This window comes from Carettochelys insculpta, chromosome 6 (assembly GCF_033958435.1).
Source record: "Carettochelys insculpta isolate YL-2023 chromosome 6, ASM3395843v1, whole genome shotgun sequence".
Taxonomy (NCBI): Eukaryota; Metazoa; Chordata; order Testudines; family Carettochelyidae; genus Carettochelys; species Carettochelys insculpta.
This window is the reverse complement of record NC_134142.1, coordinates 21,112,368-21,134,749: the sequence shown is the minus strand read 5'-3', so window position 1 is coordinate 21,134,749 and position 22,382 is coordinate 21,112,368. Positions and strand designations below refer to the sequence as shown.

At 41.5% G+C, this 22,382-nt stretch overlaps 1 protein-coding gene across 14 annotated transcripts in view; it reads right to left on the bottom strand.

Moving 5' to 3' along the window:
* PPP1R13B (protein phosphatase 1 regulatory subunit 13B) overlaps positions 1 to 22,382 on the bottom strand; it is a 139,304-nt gene that overhangs the window by 38,189 nt on the left and 78,733 nt on the right. For 11 of the 14 annotated variants that reach the window (XM_074996410.1, XM_074996418.1, XM_074996411.1 and 8 more), the window contains 4 exons: positions 6,201 to 6,302; positions 4,702 to 4,876; positions 4,137 to 4,333; positions 837 to 1,001 (listed from right to left, as the gene is read on the bottom strand). In XM_074996410.1, the coding sequence (XP_074852511.1) occupies positions 837 to 1,001; positions 4,137 to 4,333; positions 4,702 to 4,876; positions 6,201 to 6,302 (639 nt within the window). Of the gene's footprint in view, positions 1 to 836; positions 1,002 to 4,136; positions 4,334 to 4,701; positions 4,877 to 6,200; positions 6,303 to 16,468; positions 16,566 to 22,382 lie in introns of those variants that run through there. The other 3 variants (XM_074996409.1, XM_074996412.1, XM_074996422.1) reach the window with 2 other exon arrangements.

Here is a 22,382-nt window from a genome sequence, read left to right as displayed (position 1 = left end):
CATTGTGGGATACATATAGGGTACCTATCTGGATGCTAATAAAGTAATTTGAAGATCGGGTATTTCCACACTTGCCGTAATTTGAACTTGATGCTACATTGACTCACTTTGTGGGTGTAATAATATCGAGCTAATGGTATTCACAGTGAAGACAGTGACAATGTAAAACTGAGCTAACTGCCTTAAAACTGACTTCATCATGTAGTGTAAATGTACCCTATGTAAGACAAAGCCCCTAATACTGGGATACCTCATCACCCTACATACAGGGTCCAGCATACAGGTAACCACTATGCATAATTTGTAATGAGAGGTGATGGAGCTCAGACAATTTTTTTTTTTCCACATTCAGTCCAGACGTGTTGGGGATATGAACTGCTGAGTCTCTAATTTCCAAAGCTCAGCCCTGCGGCAAATCCTGGAACAAATTAAGCACTGGTTGACAATGTTATTCAACTGTGGGCAGATTATAAAAGTTACCAGCCTGCCCCAGTCTTGGAGGTAGTGATTTTCATATTTAGGAACAAATAGTTTACTAATTATCCAACCCCAAGAAATACTGATGGAAAGCCAAAAAATTAAGATCTAATTTCTGAAATACTGTTACTCTTGCAGTTTTGAACAATATCTTAACATAAAAAATAAGTGCATAGTAATCTAAACTTTTCCTAAGATTCATGGAAAGAATAACAACATTCTAGATTTCTAAAAGGTTATTTTCAAAAAAAGTGTTTTTCTAATTATGCTTCTTCAGCCGGAGAAAGATAAATTACATTTTATGACCTGTTTTGATGTTGAAACCACTAAAATGTGGCCCTTTTAATAGTTTATCTTACAGGAATGTTTTCTTTTTGACGTGCCTCAGCTTTTTTCTTGTACAGTCGCTCACGTAGCTCATTGATTCGCTTGTCCATCATAGCCACCTCCATGTTACGTTTGTTTAAAAGTTCTTTCTGCTGCTGAAGCTTGGAGTTCTGCTCCTGGTTAAGCCTATTACGAATCTTTAAAAGTGCAATTGTTATAATTATGGTAGATACTTTATTTTTTCACCTACCATCAATCCTTCTTACAAGATATCCAAAGATATGAAGTAATGTACATCAATTAAGGTCTTGCATCTAAATCTACACTTCTATAAAAACTGTTAATTGAACCTTTGCATGAAAATACAATTCTTTAGAAAAAGAAGCAAAAGAACATCTCTCTCAGGAAGCAATTGTACATTAATGAGTATATGCTTACTGTGTCCAATATAAGATAATTTCAAGCATCTAAGCATAAAGATGTTTCATCAAGGAACATTCATGAGATAAAAATTAAAGCATATATAAAATCTGATAGTAAGCTCATCTTTTCAAACCTTTATTTAATTTATTTTTTTACAAACTGGATGGTAAGAAAGAAAGAAAAAATGTCAGTTTCAACAGAAGCTATGTTATTGATTCTGTTTTCAATTCCAAATTAAACCTCTCGATGGAGGAACGGGATTCAAACTGAACTGCTGGTGTGCAGGCTAGACGCTGATTTTCCTTTCCACACAGGATTTAAGGTGAAACCTTTCAAGACTATACTAATGGTTAAGGGAGTGGGTCACCTCTACAGTTTAAAAATAAATAATGGTGGCCTTCATAATTTATTTTTCTTGTCTCCCCATTGGCACCTCTAATATTTCTCATGTCTCCATTTTCCATGTTGATGTTACATGGAAAAAAACAGGTGAATTTAAATCCTGATAAAATATGTATGGGTGTGTGTGTCCGACTGTGACAACAAGCAAAAATAGAGCTCTCTCAGGAATCTCCTAAGCACCTTTGCACATAGCATTGCTACAGAAGTAGAGATGCACGTAGTATAAATGACATGGGGAAAAAGTCAGTTCTTTTTTAATTAAATAAAAATGTGAGCAAAATTATATTAAACTCCATATTGTTCAACCTGATATAGCACTTTAAATGAGCCTTCCCCTCCCCTTGAGGGGAAAATGTTGTATTTTAGTAACTGTTAATTAGCACATCCATCTTAACCATCATAGTCAGTCAGTCAAATTCTCACACGGAACCTGCAAGGAAAACAAAAAAGAAGACCTCAAACATAGAGACGATCTACTGAGACTGAAGGACAACAACTGGGGTACTCCTGGAGTCAGCTACAAGTTTTGTCTAGAGACAGAGTGAAGTGGAAGAGCTTTGTAGATAACCTATGCTCCACTGGGAGTACAGCAGACTGTTGAATTCCACGAGAATTACGTTCCTGGACAACCAGACGTAACTTGAAATTTGCACAAGTTGAGGGGTCAGGGTGACCAGCTCAGCAGCAGCAGCCACTGCTACAGCCAGGAGCAGGGGCTCCCCCTGTTACAGGGGAAGAGAGCTGGTGGAGAACTTTGCTCAGCCAGCTCTCCCCTGGGGTACCTCTGCTAGGGAGGTGGGCGGGGGTGAGATCCCCTTGTTAACAGGGATCCCTGTGTTAAAAGGCTGCTGGCTGTGAGCCAGCTTGGCCACAGCTCCTGCCAGGGCAGGGGGAGGGAGGGAGGAAGCAATCCCCCTGTGAAGGGGGATCACACCTGGCCTGGAGTGCCCTCAAGTGCTACTGTGGGGAAAGGGGGAGGGGGCTGAGGGGGAATCCCTGTTAAAAGGGATTTAACAGATAAATCCCAATTAAAAGGCTGCTGGCTGGTGGAACAAAGCTGGCTGGTGGAGCACTAGCGAGAGGAGAGATCCCCCTATCAGAGGGGAACAGATCTTCCCCTGAGTACCATTGCCCAGGTGGGTAAGGGGGTGTGTCAGGGTCAGCTGCCCGGCCCCCTCTGGACAGCACTCATGGGAAGATCTGTTCCCCTTTGACAGGAGGACCTCCTTCCCACTCACCTGTGCGGCAGCAGCTGCTGCCTGTGGCTGAGCTAGGGGATCTTTGCTCCTCCAGCCACAGCCTTTTAAACAGGGGGATCCCTGTTAACAAGGGGCTCCCCGACCCTACCCCAGGCAACAGCTCTCATGGAAAAAGCTGGCTTTGACAGCTCTGGTCGCTTTTGACAGGGGGATCTCCTTCCCCCTTGTCTGTGCAGCTGCTGCCTCTGGCTGGAGCTTCCAGGGTCCCCCTCCAATTGTGCTAATGTGAGATATGCACATTATCTCGAGGGATTACTGTACAAGAGTTTAAGTCAGTAAGTCAAGTAATAACCACATACCAATTGAAATTATACAGAAATGTTCCTTTAAAAAAAACAAACAAACAAACATGAATTTAATTTCCTGGCTCAGAACCTAAGGATAAAAGAAATACATGCATTCCAAGAAAGTGAGAATTATCAAAAAGCATTATTTGTATTTCACATTTGTAAACTAATATATGTTACAGTTCACATATCAACCACAGAACACTACCAGCATATTTCAGAACCCATGAAAATCCTGGCAAAATGTCACGTAGTTAAACATTTGTAATATCATATGTGAAAAAGAGATATAGCAATGCACACAAAACATTTAAAACTTCTGAATAAGATCCACACTACAGCTATAAAGGTCTAGTTGGAGAAATAGGTTATAGGGTAACTGTAAATTTTCTTGTATTTTCAGTTATTTCTGGTGAGTCTCAAAATATAATCAAGCCAGGCTTGTTATTTAATCCTATAAACTTTAAATTATACCATATATTCACTACTATGTTTTCATACTACATTTTACAATGGATACTTTCATTCCTGAGTCATATCCTTAGCTATGAAAACAACTTATCCAGTTTGATAAACGTACTATCTCACAGAAGACAAATGATTAAGATGTGAAAAATTAGTCTGAGATGACAAATTTTAGAAAAAAGGAAAACAAGAAACGAGCACTAGTTTACATGCAAGTTCATTTTTTGCATTTATAGTCAATTCACTTACTGAGTAATCCTCTTCAAAATATATGTACAGGTTATTATATTATTTACAAATGTTAAAGTAGCAATAAAGAAGTGGTTTTAAAAACTAATGATTTATATACACCTAATATGCTCTTACAAATCAACACACACACGATCATAACTGGTTAACAGGGTTTCTGAAAAACCAAATACAACCACATATGTGGAGGGAAGTATGTATTACCTTACTACAGATACTGTGAAAAATGCCTCAGTTAATGATTTACCTGTAGTTCTTGGTACAGCTTTTTTAATTCTACACCTGCAGGTCCTGTCATCTGTCCATTGTAAGACTGGAGTCCATTCAGTTTCCCTTTCCTTAAGTCCTCCAATTGCTGAGTTAACTGATCCACTTTTAACACTGCAGCCTGTAACTCCTGCTGCTTTTCCTGGAACATGGCACTGATATGCTCAATTTCAGTAGCTATAATTAACAAAAACACATCACAAGGACTATATGAAATTCCAGTAGTACATATTGCGTATTTTCATTGTTCTAAATATTTAGCTATTGTAAACTGTAGTAAACAAGTCCTAACACACAAACTTTTCCATCTAACTTCACAAAAATAGCATACAAACTTATGCTTAAAACATGTTAACATAATTTGTAAAAAGATGAGCTTATTTACAAAAATGTATCGATTACCTAATTGATTCACTTGTATAAAGACCCTTTCTAGAAAGAGAAAAAACAATCAAACCGAAATTCTGCCACTACATTTGCAGGTTACAGTACAAAATATCACCAGTGAAATTAACCATGGAAATAGATTTGAAAAATCCACATACACAGATTGCCATTCATGATCTTGCTGTAATCAACTTGTCCTCTCATGGCACGTATTTTTTTCAGTTTTAACTCCTGCGTCTCTACCCGTTCTTTAAGTTTTTGAAGCTTTTCACTCTCAGAAATAGACTGCTGCTGACGGCGTTCCTGCTGCTTCAGATAACGTAAACGTTGTTCCTGTCAAAGCAAGGAGACCATGTAATCTCATTCAAGAAGAATTTTTTTAGTAAGTGGATAATGGTAAAACAAAACAACAAAACTTAACTTTAAAGAAACCAAAACTTTACTATCAACTTCAGATGGTTTTCTTGCCTATAAATCATCTCTAAAAACCACCACAAACTTACCTGAGAATAAACTGTAACTAAATCGTACACCAATACTCCAAAAAACACCCTACTCTTTTTGTATCTAAATAAGCTTGTCTTAAATATTGAAACACAGCACACTGCTTTTGAAACTATTAAGGCAAACCTCAAATGTACACCAAAAACAATGTCAGACTAAACATTCGTTCCACACATCTGTGAAACTTCCTCAAGCACTTGTTTCCTGCTGCTAGCAACATGCTTCCTGCTGTTGCAAAATGTCTTCCAACCCTCCATTACTCAATTTCCCAAAGGAAGCAAACAATAGTTAGTAGAGGATTTTAGACAGCCGAAGATAAGGAGATATGCAGCAAGATAAAGTTCCAGCTCTCTAAATGACAACCCATTCACTGACTAAATAAGGAAAATGTTTCTTTGTTTTCCAATATATTTCCTTCAGAGAAATATAGCAAACACTGTTCACTTGAATCTATTTAAATGTCTTTCAGTCCTGTAGTCCAAGCATGCAGTACATCCCATATATGTTATCTGGTAATTGTAATGGTGTCACAAAATGCTATACAGAAATACAAAACTTTGACCATACACTCATGTTTATGTATTCGGAAATGAACCTAGCACAAAGAGGTAACAATAATCTATTAATCTTTTTTCAAAATGCATGTAATTAAAGAGTCATACTAACTTCCATGCCTGCTGTTTATTAAGCTGTAGAATTCTATATAGCCTGAATTTAAAAATATTTGTTAATGCAGCAGATTTCTCAGGTTCTTTAATTCAAAGTGTTGTACAGGTTGAACCTCTCTAATCTGGAACACCTCTCATCCATCATCATCTATAATCTGGTATGACTTCAGTTAGCCGGATAATCCCTTATCATGGGTGTGGCCAAATTTCCCATGGTCCCATAAAGTTTATTTACAGCCACCACTCCTGGCTTTCAGTGTTCTGTGCTGTTAATTTACCTCTGAATGTCTTCTAAGAGCCTAGTAAGCAGTGAAAGTGTTGGTAACATGCTAGACAATATAGAGTTGACCTCCTGTGGTCCAGAAAATTTTCTCATCTGGTATTAGTCAGGTTCCAAGGGTGCCAGATGAGAAAGGTTCAATTTGTAGTGTGTTTTTCCTCAATTCATGAAAATTATACATGAACTTCTTTTTTTGTATTTTTACCTTAGCAACCAACATTTGCTGTTGGTTTTCAATCTGCTGCTGTTGTCTGGCAGCCATATCTTGAAGTTCTGAAAGTGTGAGTTCAACACGTGGATTCCCAACCTGTAGAAAACACAAAGCACTACATTAAAATGATTATTTGCTTATACATGTTGGATTTTGTGACATTAGAAACCAGACATCAGTAATCTAAATATGTTCTTAAATCCCAGTTAGAAGCTAAAATAAGTTTTCTTTTTGTCCTCTGAACTTTAACCAGAGTTTTATGCTATTTGATTGCAGGGAAAACAAAAAGAAGAACAAAAAACACCACCACAGCCTGAGATTATAAATGTTACAAACCAGATCTTCCATAAACACATGATCAGAGTTTCATAACATGTAATTTATTTGGTTGTTTTCTGTTTCCAGCTTTCTGAATATCCTGGTTCTATGGCAACATTGTTGTATGTTATCTCTTGGAAATATACCAAATGTAACAAATACTTGATGTTCCTGACTATGAGATGAGACTTCTTTAATTATTGTGAACTATGTATTTTGTGAGGGGAAAAAACACTTTCAGGAATTCGTTTCTCAAAATTATTCAAAGTGTAGTCTCTTTAAAAATCTAGGGATCTTGTAGGCTGTTCAGCCTGTGGGACAGGTGGGCCTGAGCCTCTGAGCTCCAAGGCAAACCCATGTCAAAGCACTGTCTTAAGCAGATATTTTTACACTGCTAACTCTGTGGATCAAGGCTAGGAGGCTTGCTCCAAGAGGCAGTGCAAACATGCCCACAGAGGCACCACATCCCTAATAACAGATCCCACATGAGAAGCAGAAGGATGGATTTCTCTAAGGAAGGAAGGAAGTGAGAGGCAGCAGATAACACCATGGAATGTGAACAGAATACAAGGTGGAAGAGAAAAGTTAACATGAAAAAACAACAAACTGGTTAAAATGGAAAGCAAATATGGAAGACAGAGTGGGAAGAAAACAAATGCTGCTATTCAAAGGAAGAGTTGACCAAAAGATAAGAGACTAAAGAACAACAGAAAACAGTACACCAAAATAAAAATGGTAGAGCAACACAGAATGAGTAACACAGAAAGAGACAAAGGTGGGGTGAGGGAGATACTCAGAAAGGGAAAAGCTAGAATTAATAGTTATCAAAGAAAAGATGTATTTTAAATTTCTTTATGGTTACTGAATTTCTATGGCAGATTTCTCGTTTGTGACCTACAAATTCTCTCATCTCCCTTATTTAAGCTGAGCCCATTACATGTGGAGTCATCATGAATCATCTCAGTAGTCCTCTCAAAGAAATTCCAAAGACAATTCTGATTTTTGCCTATACATATATAAGAAAGAATACACTACTCTTTTTTTTTTTTTTTTTTTGGGGGGGGGGAGGTTTGAAAATAAAGGACTTACAAGTTCTATTTTTTCCCCCACTACAGCACATGAAAGTTGTTTTTCTAGAGGAAAAACTATCAAAAAATAGGAAAGCTACTATTTTCGATGAGATATTACTGTTTAAGGTCCATTTTTGATAGAGCTATCAGAAATTAAATTGAGGCCACCAAATTGTTCTGCAGTGTTTTCACATTTTTTGCCTGTAAAAGTAACAAAATCCCTCAAAAAACTGGAGCCAAATTAGAGAGTACTTGGGCAATTTTAACACTTAACGAGGAGCAGTTACTGAATATTATTTACAATTTGTAACACACTTTGAATAATTTGACTAGTATATTGAGCTTCTGCTAAAACAAACAATGTAATGCTGAAGATTTCATATCTTTAATCTCAGTCTTTTTTTTTTTTTTTTAAAGGAGTAATTTTCCCTCTGCAAAAATATTCCTTTTTTTTTTTTTTTTTTTTAAAAAGTGGAAGTAAAAAAAAAACAAAACAAACAAACCCCCAAACATAAGTAAATTCCAGAAGTTGAAACTGCTCTACATCTCTTACCAAATGTTTGCTCTGCTACATTTAGATAAATTAATGTTGCAATACCAGAACAGCACTATGCTGTTGTTGAACAGAACATAGTATAACATCACCTGACTGGTAGGAAGAGCTGGCTGCCCAAAACAGTGTAACTTTTGTTACAACTGATTTCAACTTTAATGCAGGCCATTTTACCAGCATTGTAATCATGACACATTCTGTGCAGCATTTGAGCCAAATACATATGGATTACATTACTAACAAAAAAGTTAAATATAGGGCATCTCCAAGACTTAATGTAAAACCTCTCAAAGAAAAATCAAAGGAAATTAAGAAGTTCTTTGGAAATGATGACAGATGGAATTCAGTTTCAAAACAGTGCTTATACATGGGAAGAGAGATTTGAAGATTCATAGAGAGGGTAAAGGAACAATTAGAGGGAAATCTAAGCCAAACCTCTCAGATTCTGGCATCTGAAAGGAAATCTGGTTCAGAGTCTGTTCTGCGGTTCTCCCAAGTTGCCTTTCATGATAAGGTCTGAAATGATCTGAGCTGCCAATGGATCCTCTGCCATTACCAGTATCTTATCCCCAACCTCAAGAAGGGACAACTCATTCTCTGAAATCTAACAGGTACCAGTGAGACCGAACACCCGAGTAACTGATCTGCAGCTCTGCTGCATGCTCCTCTGAAAATCACACATCTCCAAGCTTTGTGCTCCTACAGAGTGGTTTCTTTGAGATCCAATTAATGGGAAACGAAAAGCAACAATTTTAACAAGATCTAATTCCCATGAAGGTGGACTTTTGCTTCTTTTCATTCTACACTGGGAAGGGTGCCAAAGCAACAGAAGGTTCCCCAGTAGAATCATAGAACACTAGCACCGGAAAGGGCCTCGAGAGGCCATCGAGTCCAGTCCCCTGCCCTGACGGCAGGACCGACCACTATCTACACCATCCCTGATAGACATCTACCTAATCTGTTCTTAAATATCCCCAGCGAGGGAGATTCCACAACCTCCCTTGGCAACTTATTCCAGTACTTGACCACCCTGACAGTTAGGAACTTTCTCCTAATGTCCAACCTAAACTTCCCTTGCTGCAGCTTAAGTCCATTGCCTCTTGTTCTCTCCTCAGAGGCCAAGAACAACAAGTTTTCTCCCTCCTCCTTATGACACCCTTTAAGATATCTGAAAACCGCTATCATGTCCCCCCTCAATCTTCTCTTTTCCAAGCTAAACAAGCCCAATTCTTTCAGCCTTTCTTCATAAGTCATGTTCTCCAGACCTTTTATCATTCTAGTTGCTCTTCTCTGGACCTTCTCTAATTTCTCTACATCTTTCTTGAATTGGGGTGCCCAGAACTGGACACAATATTCCAGCTAAGGCCTAACCAGCGCAGAGTAGAGCGGAAGAATGATTTCTTGTGTCTTGTTCACAACACACCTGCTAATGCATCCCAGAATCATGTTTGCTTTTTTTGCAACAGCATCACACTGTTGACTCTCATTTAACTTGTGATCTACTAGAACCCCTAGATCCCTTTCTGCTGTACTCCTTCCTAGACAGTCTTTTCCCATTTTGTATGTGTGAAACAGACTATTCCTTCCTAAGTGCAGCACCTTACATTTATCTTTACTAAACAATAAAAAGAGTAAAAAGAATAGACTCTACTATTCACACTGCAGTAGGGCTTCCTTCATGGGAGGTGGTCTGTCTCTCCCACTCTCTTGAGGAATAACAAACAACACCCTTCTAACCTTTTTAATACCATAATATATAAAACAATATCTTAACAGAAAAGCATAGTGGGTCACACCAAAGGTCCATGTAGCCTACTATCCTGTCTTCCACCAGTGGCTAATGTCAGATGCCCCAGGAGGAATGAACAGACCAGGTGATTATCAACTGATCCATCGCCTGTCACCTGTTCCCAGCCTCTGGCAAACACAGGCTAGGGACAACATCTCTGCCCATCCTGGATAACAGCCACTGATGGACATATCCTCCACAAATTTATTTATTCTATTTTGAACCCTGTTAAAATCACGACACTCATCCTCTGGCAAGGAGCTCCACAGGTTGGCTCTGCATTGGGTGAAGAAATACTTCCTTTTTTTTAAAACCTGCTGTCCATTAATTTTATTTGGTGATCCCTACACTTCTCGTGTTATGGGAAGTAGTAAATAACTCTTCTTTATTCACTTTGTCCACGCCAGTCATCATTTTAGACTATCGTATCCACCTTAGTCATCTCTTTTCCAAGCTGAAATGTCTGTCTTATTAATCTCTCTTCATATGGCAACCGTTCCATACCCCTAATAATTTTTGTTTCTATTTTCTGAACCTTTTCCAATTCCAATATACGTCTTTTGAAATGTGGTGACCACATAAATCCAGCATACCATGTGATATACTGTGGATTTATATAGAGGCAATATGACATTTTCTGTCATTGTCTATATCTTTTAATGGATTTTTAATATTCTGTTCACTTTTTTGACTACCACTGTACATGGAAAGGATATTTACAGAGAATTATCCACAATGATCTATGTCTTGAGTGGTTTTAGCCCCCATCATTTTATATGTATAGTTGGAATATTTTCCAATGCACAATATTTTGTATTTATCAACACTGAATTTCATCTGACACTTTGTTGCCAGTTAACCTGTTTTGCCAGATCCCTGCGCAGTCTACTTGGGACTTAATTATCTGGAGGAGTTTTGTACCATCTGCAAATTTTACCACCTGACCACTTACCCCTTTCCCCCAATCACTAATGAACATATTGAATATCACTAGTCCCAGTAAAGACACCAGGGGACACGACTATTTATCAGTTTCTATTCTGAAAAGTGATCACTTATACCTGTCCTCTGTTTGTTTTAATCAGTTCTTCCTCAACACATCATGTTAATTTGTGTCTGTCAATTCTGTTCTTTACTGTATATTCAACTAACCTGCTGGCTAGTGAAGTCAGGCCGACTGGCCTGTAATTGTCAGGATCACGCCTGGAGTGTTTTTTAAAAAATGGTACAACATTAACTGTCCTCTAGTCACTGGGTGCAGAAACTTATTTAAAATGATAGATGGTAGTATAACGCTCCTGCTGTTACATTATTAGTGTATGGAATTATAAGCCATATATAAAAATATCACCTTAATTTCAGAATCTTCTTGAGAGGGTATACTTTACAGACTATTTTAATAGTTCCTTTCAGGTGACTGTCCTTTTTACCTATTAGCATTCAATAATAGCATATTTAAAAGTAATATGTACATAGACGTTTCTTACTGTCAAAGCATTGTTCACCTAGCTAACCCTTTAAAACGTTCCTGTGAGTTAAGTATCCTTCCCATTTGACAAATGGGAAACAAACATTCGCATCACCAAACTCCTTCCAGTAGGCTATTCTGCCTTAATATCTGCTATTTTTTTACTTTGTTTTTTGACTGAATTACATTTCATTTTTATGTAAAGAAAACCCAAATTATTTCCATTCATACTTTTGTTTTATCTCCATCTTAAATTCAGATTGGAAACAATTTTTATAAACATGTTTTAATTAAAAATAAAAGCGGTTTGAATGTCATCCCTTCGCCTAAAGTAAATCAACAAACGCACAAGTCTGATTTTAACTATTTTACACACACACACACACACACACACACACACACACGGGAGATCTGTACCAAATGTGGAACACTTTCTTTTCAAGCTGTTCAGGCATCAGTATGATACAGACATGACTCACTTGAATTCAGAGGAGAAATGGCCTGTCCACTCTGTGAATACATCTTGCTGGCCATATAGTGGAGCAGAATTAGAATACATACTGGAAATAGTAACCCAAGTAACCCTACTCCTAGTAAATGTCAGCACGAATGGAAATTATTTATAAAAGCGGAATGATGAAATAGGTATGGAATAGTGGCCCTAAAACCAAGGGATATAAAAACATTGGCAATGTCTAGACCACATATAGAACACTTAGGTATTAAATCTGATTTCACAAAAGAGGAAACAAACAATCTTAGATGTTAGTAGTCTGTACTAATTTTTTATGTACCATAACTGTAACAGACAGCTTTTCCAGTGCTCTCCTTTATAGGTCTCATATCTTCTCTAAGCTTACTTCTTGTCTATTATCATTAAATGGCCAAGATATTTTACAAGAAGCTACCTTTCTTATACGGTGTTTCTCTTGTGCCCTTCAAGGCAGCACTAGAAACAAATAAGGGATCTCTGAAAAGGAAAAAAAAATGGAGAGTGATATGGCTGGTGAGAGGTCTGTTGTTGTGACCTGCACGTCATGTGCCATGTTTGTCTTTCTCCCAAAGAACAGAAAGGATTTTCTCTGTACCAAGTGTAACCTGGTAGCCATTTTAGAAGAGAAGGTTAAAGGACTTGAGGCACAAATAACCCTCGGGTCCATCAGAGAGGGTGAAGACTTTCTGGATAGAAGGCAACAAATAATACTGCAGGAACAGTAGGCTACCCAAAACAAGGAGGAGAAATGGAAGCATGTTACCTCCAGGAGGAGGAAACCAGTTCAAGTCTCTCCAATTCCAGTGGAGTTAAGTAACCGCTTTCAGCCTCTCTCCACAGGTGATACGGCGGAATTAATTGGGGCTGATACCTCCCAGGGATTGTATCTGAAAGAGTCCCCACAGTTTAGAAGCCATGGGATGCGCAGTCCTCAGGATGGGAGTTCTATGACCACCACCCCTAAGAGAAAAAGACGAGTGGTGGTGGTCAGGGACTCCCCCTAAGAAGGACAGAGGCATCCATCTTCTGCCCGGACCTAGAATCCCAGCAAGTTTGCTGCTTGCCTGGAGCTAGATTTCGGGATATTACGCTGCCAAAATTCTCAAACCTGTAGATTATTACCCCTTCCTACTTCTTCATGTAGGAACCAATGATACAGCCAAGAACAGCTTTGACAAGATCACGGCAGACTACGTAGCCCTCGGGAGAAAGATCAAGGAATACGGAGCACAGATGGTCTTCTCATCTATCCTCCCTGTGGAAGGCAGGGGTCTGCGGAGGGATTGTTGAATCACAGAGGTAAATGCATGGTTGTGTAGGTGGTGTAGCAGGGAAGGATTTGTTTTCTTTGACCATGGGATTCTGTTTCGTGAACAGGGATTGCTGAGAAGAGACGGGATCCACCTCACTAAAAGAGGAAAGAGCATCTTTGTGGGCAGGCTTGCAAACCTAGTGAGGAGGACTTTAAACTAGGTTTGTCAGGGGAAGGTGACAAGCCCGGAGGTAAGTGGGGAAGGAGGAGGGAACAATCAAGTGGGTTTCCTGGATGAAGAGGAGAAAGTGGGCCAATTGGCCCCTCTCTAAGATGCTTGTACACTAATGCCAGAAGCCTGGGGAACAAACAGGAAGAATTAGAGGCCCTGGCACAGTCACACAAGTACGAGGTGCTTGGAATAATGGAGACTTGGTGGGATGATTCGCATAACTGGAGCACGGTCATGGAAGATTACAAATTGTTCAGGAAGGACAGACAGGAGAGAAAAGCAGGAGGAGTTGCGCTCTATATGGAGGGAGCAGTATGATTGCTCAGAGCTCCACTATGAGGAAGGAGAAAATCCAGTTGAGTGCCTTTGGGTTAAGCTTAAAGGCGGGAGTAACAGAGGTGATGTTGTAGTTGGTGTCTGTTATAGGCCGCCAGATCAGGGAGAGGAGATAGATGAGGCTTTCTTCAGGCAGCTTAGTAAAGCTTCCAAATCACAGGCCCTGATTCTCATGGGAGACTTTAATCATCCAGACATTTGTTGGGAGACCAATACATCAGCATACAGACAATCCAGGAAGTTTTTGGAGAATGTTGGGGATAACTTCTTGGTACAAGTGCTGAACGAACCGACTAAGGGCCATGCGCAACTTGACCTGCTGCTCACAAACAGGGAAGAACTAGTAGAAGAAATAGAAGTGGGAGGGAACGTGGGCTGCAGTGACCATGAGATCGTAGATTTCAGGATCTGGACAAAAGGAAGAACGGTGAGCAGTAACATACAGACCCTTGATTTCAGAAGAGCAGACTTTGACTCCCTAAGAGACTGGATGAGCTGGATCCTTGGGAAACGAAGATGAAGGGGAAAAGAGTTGAAGAGAACTGGCAGTATTTTAAAGAAGTCTTACTGAAGGCAAAGGAATAAACAATCCTGCCGCACAGTAAGAAATGCAAACATGGTAGGCAACCAGCTTGGCTTAACGGGGAAATCCTTAGTCAGCTTAAATTAAAAAAGGATGCATACAAGAAATGGAAACGTGGACAGTTGACTAAGGAGGAGTATAAACATACGGCTGGAGAACGCCAGGCAGTAATCAGGAAAGCAAAAGCACAATTGGAACTGCAGCTGGCCAGGGATGTGAAGAGTAACAAGAAGGGTTTCTACAGGCATGTGAACAATAAGGGGGTTATCAGAGAAGGTGTGGGGCCATTACTGGATGAGGGAGGTAACCTAGTGACAGATGATGCAGGAAAAGCTGAAGTACTCAATGCTTTTTTTGCCTCAGTCTTCACGGACAAAGTCAACTTCCCCATGACGGTCCTAGATGATGCAGTATGGGAAGGTGGAGGGCAGCCATCTGTGGGGAAGGAACAAGTTCTGAGCTATCTAGAAAAAACTAGATGTGCACAAGTCCATGGGTCTGGATTTAATGCACCCCAGGGTACTGAGGGAATTGGCAGAGGTCATTGTTGAACCTTTGGCCATTATCCTTGAAGGCTCTTGGAGATCGGGGGAGATACTGGATGACTGGAAGAAGGCAAATGTAGTGCCCATCTTTAAAAAAAGGAAAGGAGGACAGTCCAGGGAACTACAGACTGGTCAGCCTTACCTCAATCCCCAGGAAAACAACAGAGGGAATTCTCAAGGAATCCATTTTGGAAGAGGGGAAAGTGATAAAAAGTAGCCAACATGGATTCACCAGGGGCAAGTCCTGCCTGACTAATCTGATTAGCTTCTATGACGAGGTAATAAGCTCCGAGGACATGGGAAAATCAGTGGATATCCTTGGACTATAAGATGGATAGAAAGCTGGCTTGATGGTCAGGCCCAACAGGTAGTGGTCAATGGCTCAATATCTGGATGGTGGTCAGTTTCAAGCGGAGAGCCGCAAGGCTCTGTTCTGGGGCCAGTGTTATTCAACATCTTTATTAATGACCTGGATGAGGGACTGGATTGCACCCTCAGCAAGTTTGCAGATGACACAAAACTAGAGGGAGAGGTAGGTATGTTGGAGGGTAGAGAGAGACTCCAGAGGGACCTGGATAAATTGGAGGACTGGGCCAAAATAAATCTGATGCAGTTCAACAAGGAGAAGTGTAGAGTCCTGCACTGGGGACGGAAGAATCCCAAGCATTATTATAGGCTGGGGACCAACTGGCTCAGCAGCAGTACAGTGAAAAGGGACCTAGTGGTTATGGTGGATGAAAGGCTGGATATGAGTAAACAGTGTGCCCTTGTAGCCAAGAACGCTAACAGCATACTAGGGTGCATTAGGAGGACCATTTCGAGCCGATCTAGAGAAGTAGTTATTCCTCTTTATTTGGCACTGGTGAGGCCACATCTGGAATATTGTGTCCAGTTTTGGGCACCCCAGTACAAATTTGGGTTTGTGGATTTGCTGGAGCAGGTTCAAAGGGCAACAAAAACGATTAAGGGTCTGGAGCACAAGACCCATGAAGATAGGCTGAGCGATTTGGGCTTGTTTAGTTTACAAAAGAGAAGACTTAGAGATGATTTAATAGCAGCCTTCAACTTCCTGAAGGGGAGCTCTAAAGACGCGGGTAACAAACTGTTCAGTGGTGTCAGATGGCAGAACAAGGAGTAATGGTCAGAAGCTGAAGAGGGAAAGGTGTAAGTTAGATATTAGGAAAAACTACTTCACCAGGTGGGTGGTGAAGCATTGGAATGCTTTGCCTAGAGAGGTGGTGATTCTCCATCCCTTGAGGTTTTTAAGTCCCGGCTGGGATGACTTAGTGGGGGTTGATCCTGCTTGAAGCAGGGGGCTGGACTAGATGACCTCCTGAGGTCCCTTCCAGCCCTGTGATATTAAAGCAAGGCTCAGAATAGAAAAGTAGCAGTACTTTTTAAAGTTTCAAACGTACACCAGCATATGTTCACTTTAAGACACAAAGGTAAGATACCAAAATGAAATGCTGTTCCCAGTATATTGTGCGTATGTTAAAAATACAATTATGCACATTCTGCTGCACTCGTTAGGCATCACACCCTGAAAATAACAAAAGATTCCTGTGACACCTTATAGACTAACAGAAAAGTTTTGAGCATGAGGTTTCATGAGCAAAGACTCACTTCATCAGATGCTGGTCTTGGAAATCTGCAGGGCCAGGTATAAATAAGCCAGAGCAAGGCTGGGGATAACAAGGTTAGCTCAGTCAGCAAGGGTGAGGCTTACTACCAGCAGTTGATCTGGAGGTGTGAACACCAAAGGAGGGGAAGCTGCTTCTGTATTTAGCCAGCCATTCGCAGTCTTTGTTTAAGCCTGAGCTGAGGGTGTCGAATTTGCAGATGAATTGTAGCTCAGCAATTTCTCTTTGGAGTCTGGTCTTGAAATTTTTTTGCTGTAGGATAGCTACTTTTAAGTCTGCTACTGCATGGCCTGGGAGATTGAAGTGCTCTCCTACAGGTTTTTGTATATTGCCATTTCTGATATCTGATTTGTGCATGTTTATTCTTTTACTTAGAGACTGTCCAGTTTGTCCGATGTATATAGCAGAGGGGCACTGCTGGCACATGATGGCATAAATTATATTGGTAGATGTGTAGCTGAATGAACCCACGATGGTGTGGCTGATCTGGTTAGGTCCTGTAATGGTGTTGCTGGTGTAGATATGTGGGCAGAGCTGGCAACGAGGTTTGTTGCATGGATGGGTCCCTGAGTTAGAGTGACTGTGGTGCAGTGTATAGTTGCTGGTTAGGATTTGCTTCAGGTTGGCAGGTTGTCTGTGGGCAAGGACTGGTCTGCCTCCCAAGGCCTGTGAAAGTGGTGGATCATTGTCCAGGATGGGTTGTAAATCCTTGATGATGCGCTGTAGAGGTTTTAGCTGCGGACTGTAGGCGATGGCTAGTGGTGTGCTGTTGGTTTCTCTCTTGGGCTTGTCCTGTAGTAAGAGGCTTCGTGGCACACGTCTGGCTCTGTTGTTCTGTTTTTTCACTTCCTCAGGTGGGTATTGCAGTTTCAAGAATGCTTGGTAGAGATCCTGTAGCTGTTTGTCACCTCCAGCTCCTCCAGCCAGGCCCCCTCAAGCCACATCTCCCCAGAAAACCCTCGGCTACGGGGGGGGGGGGGGGGGGCGGCACCCTTCCCTGTGTCCTTCTGCTGTGTCCCAGGCCCAGGTGCAGTGACACCCAGCACTCACGCTTGTGGAGAGCGCCACAACCCTCCCGACTCGGAAAAGAGATGGGGGGGCACACTGCCTCCAGTGGGTGCCCCATAGATGCTGCCCCATGGGAACCCCTGGTGGGGGTCAAGTTCTTGCTTGGTGTGTCAGGGGATGGCTGGGGGGGGGGCAGCAAGGTGGGGCCCCTGGGCAGGTGGCAGCACAGATGGGTCACCTTTCTCTCCCTTTGTGTCTCCTCAGCTTCACTCTCTGAGGGCCGGGGCAGTCCCATCATGGAGCAGTCTCGCCCCACCTGCTGAACAATCCAAGAAACCCCTATCCCCACCGCCCAGGCTGTTACTTGCCCCAGCCTGGAGGGAAGGCCGCAGCCACTCACACTGCCACCAGCTGGGAGCAAACACCAGATGGAGCAACAGGACAGAGCCTGGTGGCAAGAGGCGTGGAGTGAGGTGGCTGTGGTGCTCCAGCACCTTGCCTGCTCAGAGCCAGAGCACCCCACTACCCCCCTCCCCCTCCTCCCCTGAATTGATCACCCTGATCCCATCCAACCCCTCCCCTGCTGCCTGGCTCACACTGGGCCAGGGGCTTGTCGCCAGTGAGAGCCTGATCCCTCCCCCGCCCCCCGCTTGTACTTGGTGAACCCCGCTGGCGAGGCATTGCCAGCACCCCCTGCCTGGCCCTACCTCCCTGTAGTACCCACTCCAACCCAGGCCCGACGGGCCCCTGGACCCAGGCTGGCTGGGGTTCCCACACACACCGAAAGTCCCAGCCATCCACCTGCGTGACATAAGCCCTCCCTTGCCCATGGCCCCCCCATGCTGCATGCCCCCTCCCCATTGTATATAGTTCTTCCTTGTTCACCCCTGTATATAGAATTAATAGACACCTCTTTACTATTAATGGGGCTATGTGATATTCATTTACGTGTTTGGTTGAGTGCAGTCTGTTGTGTTGATAAGTGCAACTAACGGATATATTTTCATCTACCCCAGTGTCCCTTGTGCCTTTGCAGGCAGTGGTGCGAGGTGGGTGTGGGCTGGATGATGTCTGGGGGAGGGTCACTGAAGCTCACGTTCCAAGGCCTCCCAGACCCTAACCTCATCCTTAATGTGCTCACATCTTGGAATACAAAATCTACTTTAAGAAAATAACTGGTTTTCAGAACCACCACAATTTGATTCCTAATAACTAAGCATTCAATGCTGCCCTAAATAAATATATTTGATATATATCTTTGAAAACCCATTATGCTTATACAACTTGTACAACAGAAAAGCAAGATAAATTCTTATAATAGTCTATCCTTACAGAAACCTCTGAATATTTTTAATTTATAGTACAAAAACATTAAAATATATGTAAAAGGTTTTAAAAAGCTACTTATACAATCTTTTGAAAAAATAAATTAAGAAAAACGTGAGACTACCTTTTAAATACAAACCTTCTATAAAACGTCTAAGTGTTAATTTTACTGAAAACCATTACAGCTACATACCTTTTATTGTTAAAATAACACCACAGAGTTGAGTTAAAGGAGTGGGGAGAGATTTAAACCTGTAACTTCACTTGCTGCTGCTGCTTCCTTTTCATCCACATGGTAAATGAAGTACTGAAACCAAGTGAAGCTTCTTTTCAGGTTCAAGTAAATTATGTTCAGAGACGGTATGCCAACATATGCTAGGTGTCGCAAGTATAGTAGCATAGTCTTTGAAACATCAGGAACTTTAGCAAAAAGGGAGACTTTCCAACATATTTTCTCTTGTAAAGACCTCGTTGAACACATGCATTTGTTTTAATGACCTTCTCTTCAGTGAGGTAGTTTATAATAATCTGTAGTCCTTCAAACAAAATTAATGAGAAAACAAGCAAAAGTTCAGAATAGTTTTTGGTCAGTCCAAGGCCTTCTTCAGAAGCACTGTTATGTTTAATGTAATGTAAAACATGGTATGTCTCCTTAATGAGATCCTCCTCCTTCTAACTGAATTTCTATGACATGAAGTTACATTTCACAACAAACCTGGACCTATCACACTTAAGACACAAAATATCTCCCTTTTCCTGCGTTGGTGGAAATCTTCCTCCTCTAGGATTGCACTTATTACGGAGAACAAAAAAGAGCATGGCAAATATGTACTCCTCCAGATTCCACACATTCACTTGCAATATAGAGGTAAGTTCCAGGGCACCAGTCTGCTGAATTGTAACTTTTTTTATATTCATCACTTAGAGCCTTATACCCTAAACTGAACTCCTAAATAAATGCTGTTGGTTCAGTTGTTCACACTACAAGATTTACCTAGCACTGTTGGGTCCTTCATAGCAGGTAGCTAGGGTTACGCGCGCGCGTGTGTGAGTGCGAGCACACGCACATGTGCGCGCGGGAGTCAGGTCAGGGGCATCCAAATCACAGGCCCTGATTCTCATGGGAGACTTTAATCATCCAGACATTTGTTGGGAGACCAATACATCAGCATACAGACAATCCAGGAAGTTTTTGGAGAATGTTGGGGATAACTTCTTGGTATAAGTGCTGAAGGAACCGACCAGGGGCCGTGCACAACTTGACCTGCCGCTCACAAACAGGGAAGAACTAGTAGAAGAAATAGAAGTGGGAGGAAACCTGGCCTGCAGCGACCACAAAATCGTAGATTTCAGGATCTGGACAAAAGGAAGAACGGTGAGCAGTAACATGCAGATCCTTGATTTCAGGAGAGCAGACTTTGACTCCCTGAGAGAACTGATGAGCAGGATGACTTGGGAAACAAAGATGAAGGGGAAGAGAGTTGAAGAGAACTGACAGTATTTTAAAGAAGTGTTACTGAAGACACAGGAACAAACAATCCCGCTGCACAGTAAGAAATGCAAGCATGGTAGGCAACCAGCTTAGCTTAATGGGAAAATCCTTAGTCAGCTTAAATTCAAAGAGGATGCATACAAGAAATGGAAATGGGGACAGCTGACTAAGGAGAAGTACAAACCTACAGCTGGAGAGTGCCAAGCAGTAATCAGGAAAGCGAAAACACAATTGGAACTGCAGCTGGCAAGGGATGTGAAGAGTAAAAAAAGAAGGGTTTCTACAGGCATGTGAACAATAAGGGGGTTATCAGAGAAGGTGTGGGGCTGTTACTGGGTGAGGGAAAGGGACCTAGGGGTTATGGTGGATGAAAGACTGGATACGAGTAAGCAGTGTGCCCTTGTAGCCAAGAAGGCTAATGGCATATTAGGGTGCATTAGCAGGAGCATTTTGAGCAAATCTAGAGGAGTAGTTGTTCCTCTCTATTCGGCACTAGTGAGGCCACATCTGGAATATTGTGTCCAGTTTTGGGCCCCCCCAGTATTAAAAAGGACATGGATTTGCTGGAGCAGGTTCAGTGCAGGACAACAAAAATGACCTACAAGGATACTCAGAGATTTGGGTTTGTTTAGTTTACAGAGGAGAAGACTTAGGGGTGATTTAATAGCAGCCTTCAACTTACTGAAGGGGAGCTCTAAAGACGCGGGTAAGAAACTGTTCTCAGTGGTGTCAGATGACAGAACAAGTAGTAATTGTCTGAAGTTGAAGAGGGAAAGGTGTAGGTTAGATATTAGGAAAAACTACTTCACCAGGAGGGTACTGAAGCATTGGAATGCGTTGCCTAGAGAGGTGGTGATTCTCCATCCCTCGAGGCTTTTAAGTCCCGGCTGGGATGATTTAGTGGGGGGCTGATCCTGCTTGAAGCAGGGGGCTGGATTAGATGACATCCTGAGGTCCCTTCCAGCCCTATGATTCTGTCATTCTGTGCCAGGGACTCAGGGCAGGAAGCTGTGAAGTGTGGGGTGGGGCCTAGCTCTTACTGTTCAGGATGACTTCTTGAACAAATAGACTCATAGCTGGATGGATGCACAGGGACAGACAGGATGCACAAACTCTCTGTATATTACAGACATGTAAAAATTACATCACATAAAGAAAGCATTTACACAGTACTTTCCTTCTATGCCCATTATTGCTTACACATAGCAAACATTTTCAGAAGAGGTTACACCTGTTCTCCTCATACTGTCATCTTGAAAGTTCGTTTGGCAAGGGACAATAAACAACAATGCTTGGAGGGGAGAAAAGACAGCCCCATGCTTTGTGCACTAGCCTCGAATACAAATAGCCCACATTCAGCTTCCGGTTCTGTCTGTTTCCCATGTGATCATGGGTAAGTCATTCAGCCTCTCTATGCCTCAAATGCCCCTCTGCCCTCGGCCCTGGAGAGCAGACCGGCATTACTGGAATAAAAACTGTCCAGAGAATCATTAAAAAAAATAATGTCCCCATCATCTGACACACAAAATGGGTCCTGAAATTTTAATTTCTGATGCATGACTCTCCTGCTGCTGGTTACCATTTTGCCAAACAGAAATATCTGTGGCACTGGCAATGAGAACGAAAAGACAGATTATAAACCAGTATCTGGACTATTTCACTATTAAATTATCCCAAACACTGCCATACCATTTAAATATTTTGATCATTTACAAAATATATATGTGATTAAATAACAACCATTTCCACATTTCAGCCTATGTACTCTGAGGTTTATTTTTGTGAACATTCTATTTCTTTTCTTCTTGCTTTATTTCTATCTCAAAGCCAGGCTGTCTCTTGCCTGTTTGTCTATTCCCTTTTCTGGAACGTATCTCCCTAACTCCCTAATGAAAAAGTCATAATGAAGTGGCTCATCCAAAGGCAGCCCCAAAGACTGTCAGAGAAAACCATGTATCTGAACTCAGATATTCAACAGCATACATCTGTATAACGCAGACAGACATTCAACAGTGAAGCAAACAACAGGCAACCCTGTAGCACCTTAAAGACTAATACATTTATTAGGGAA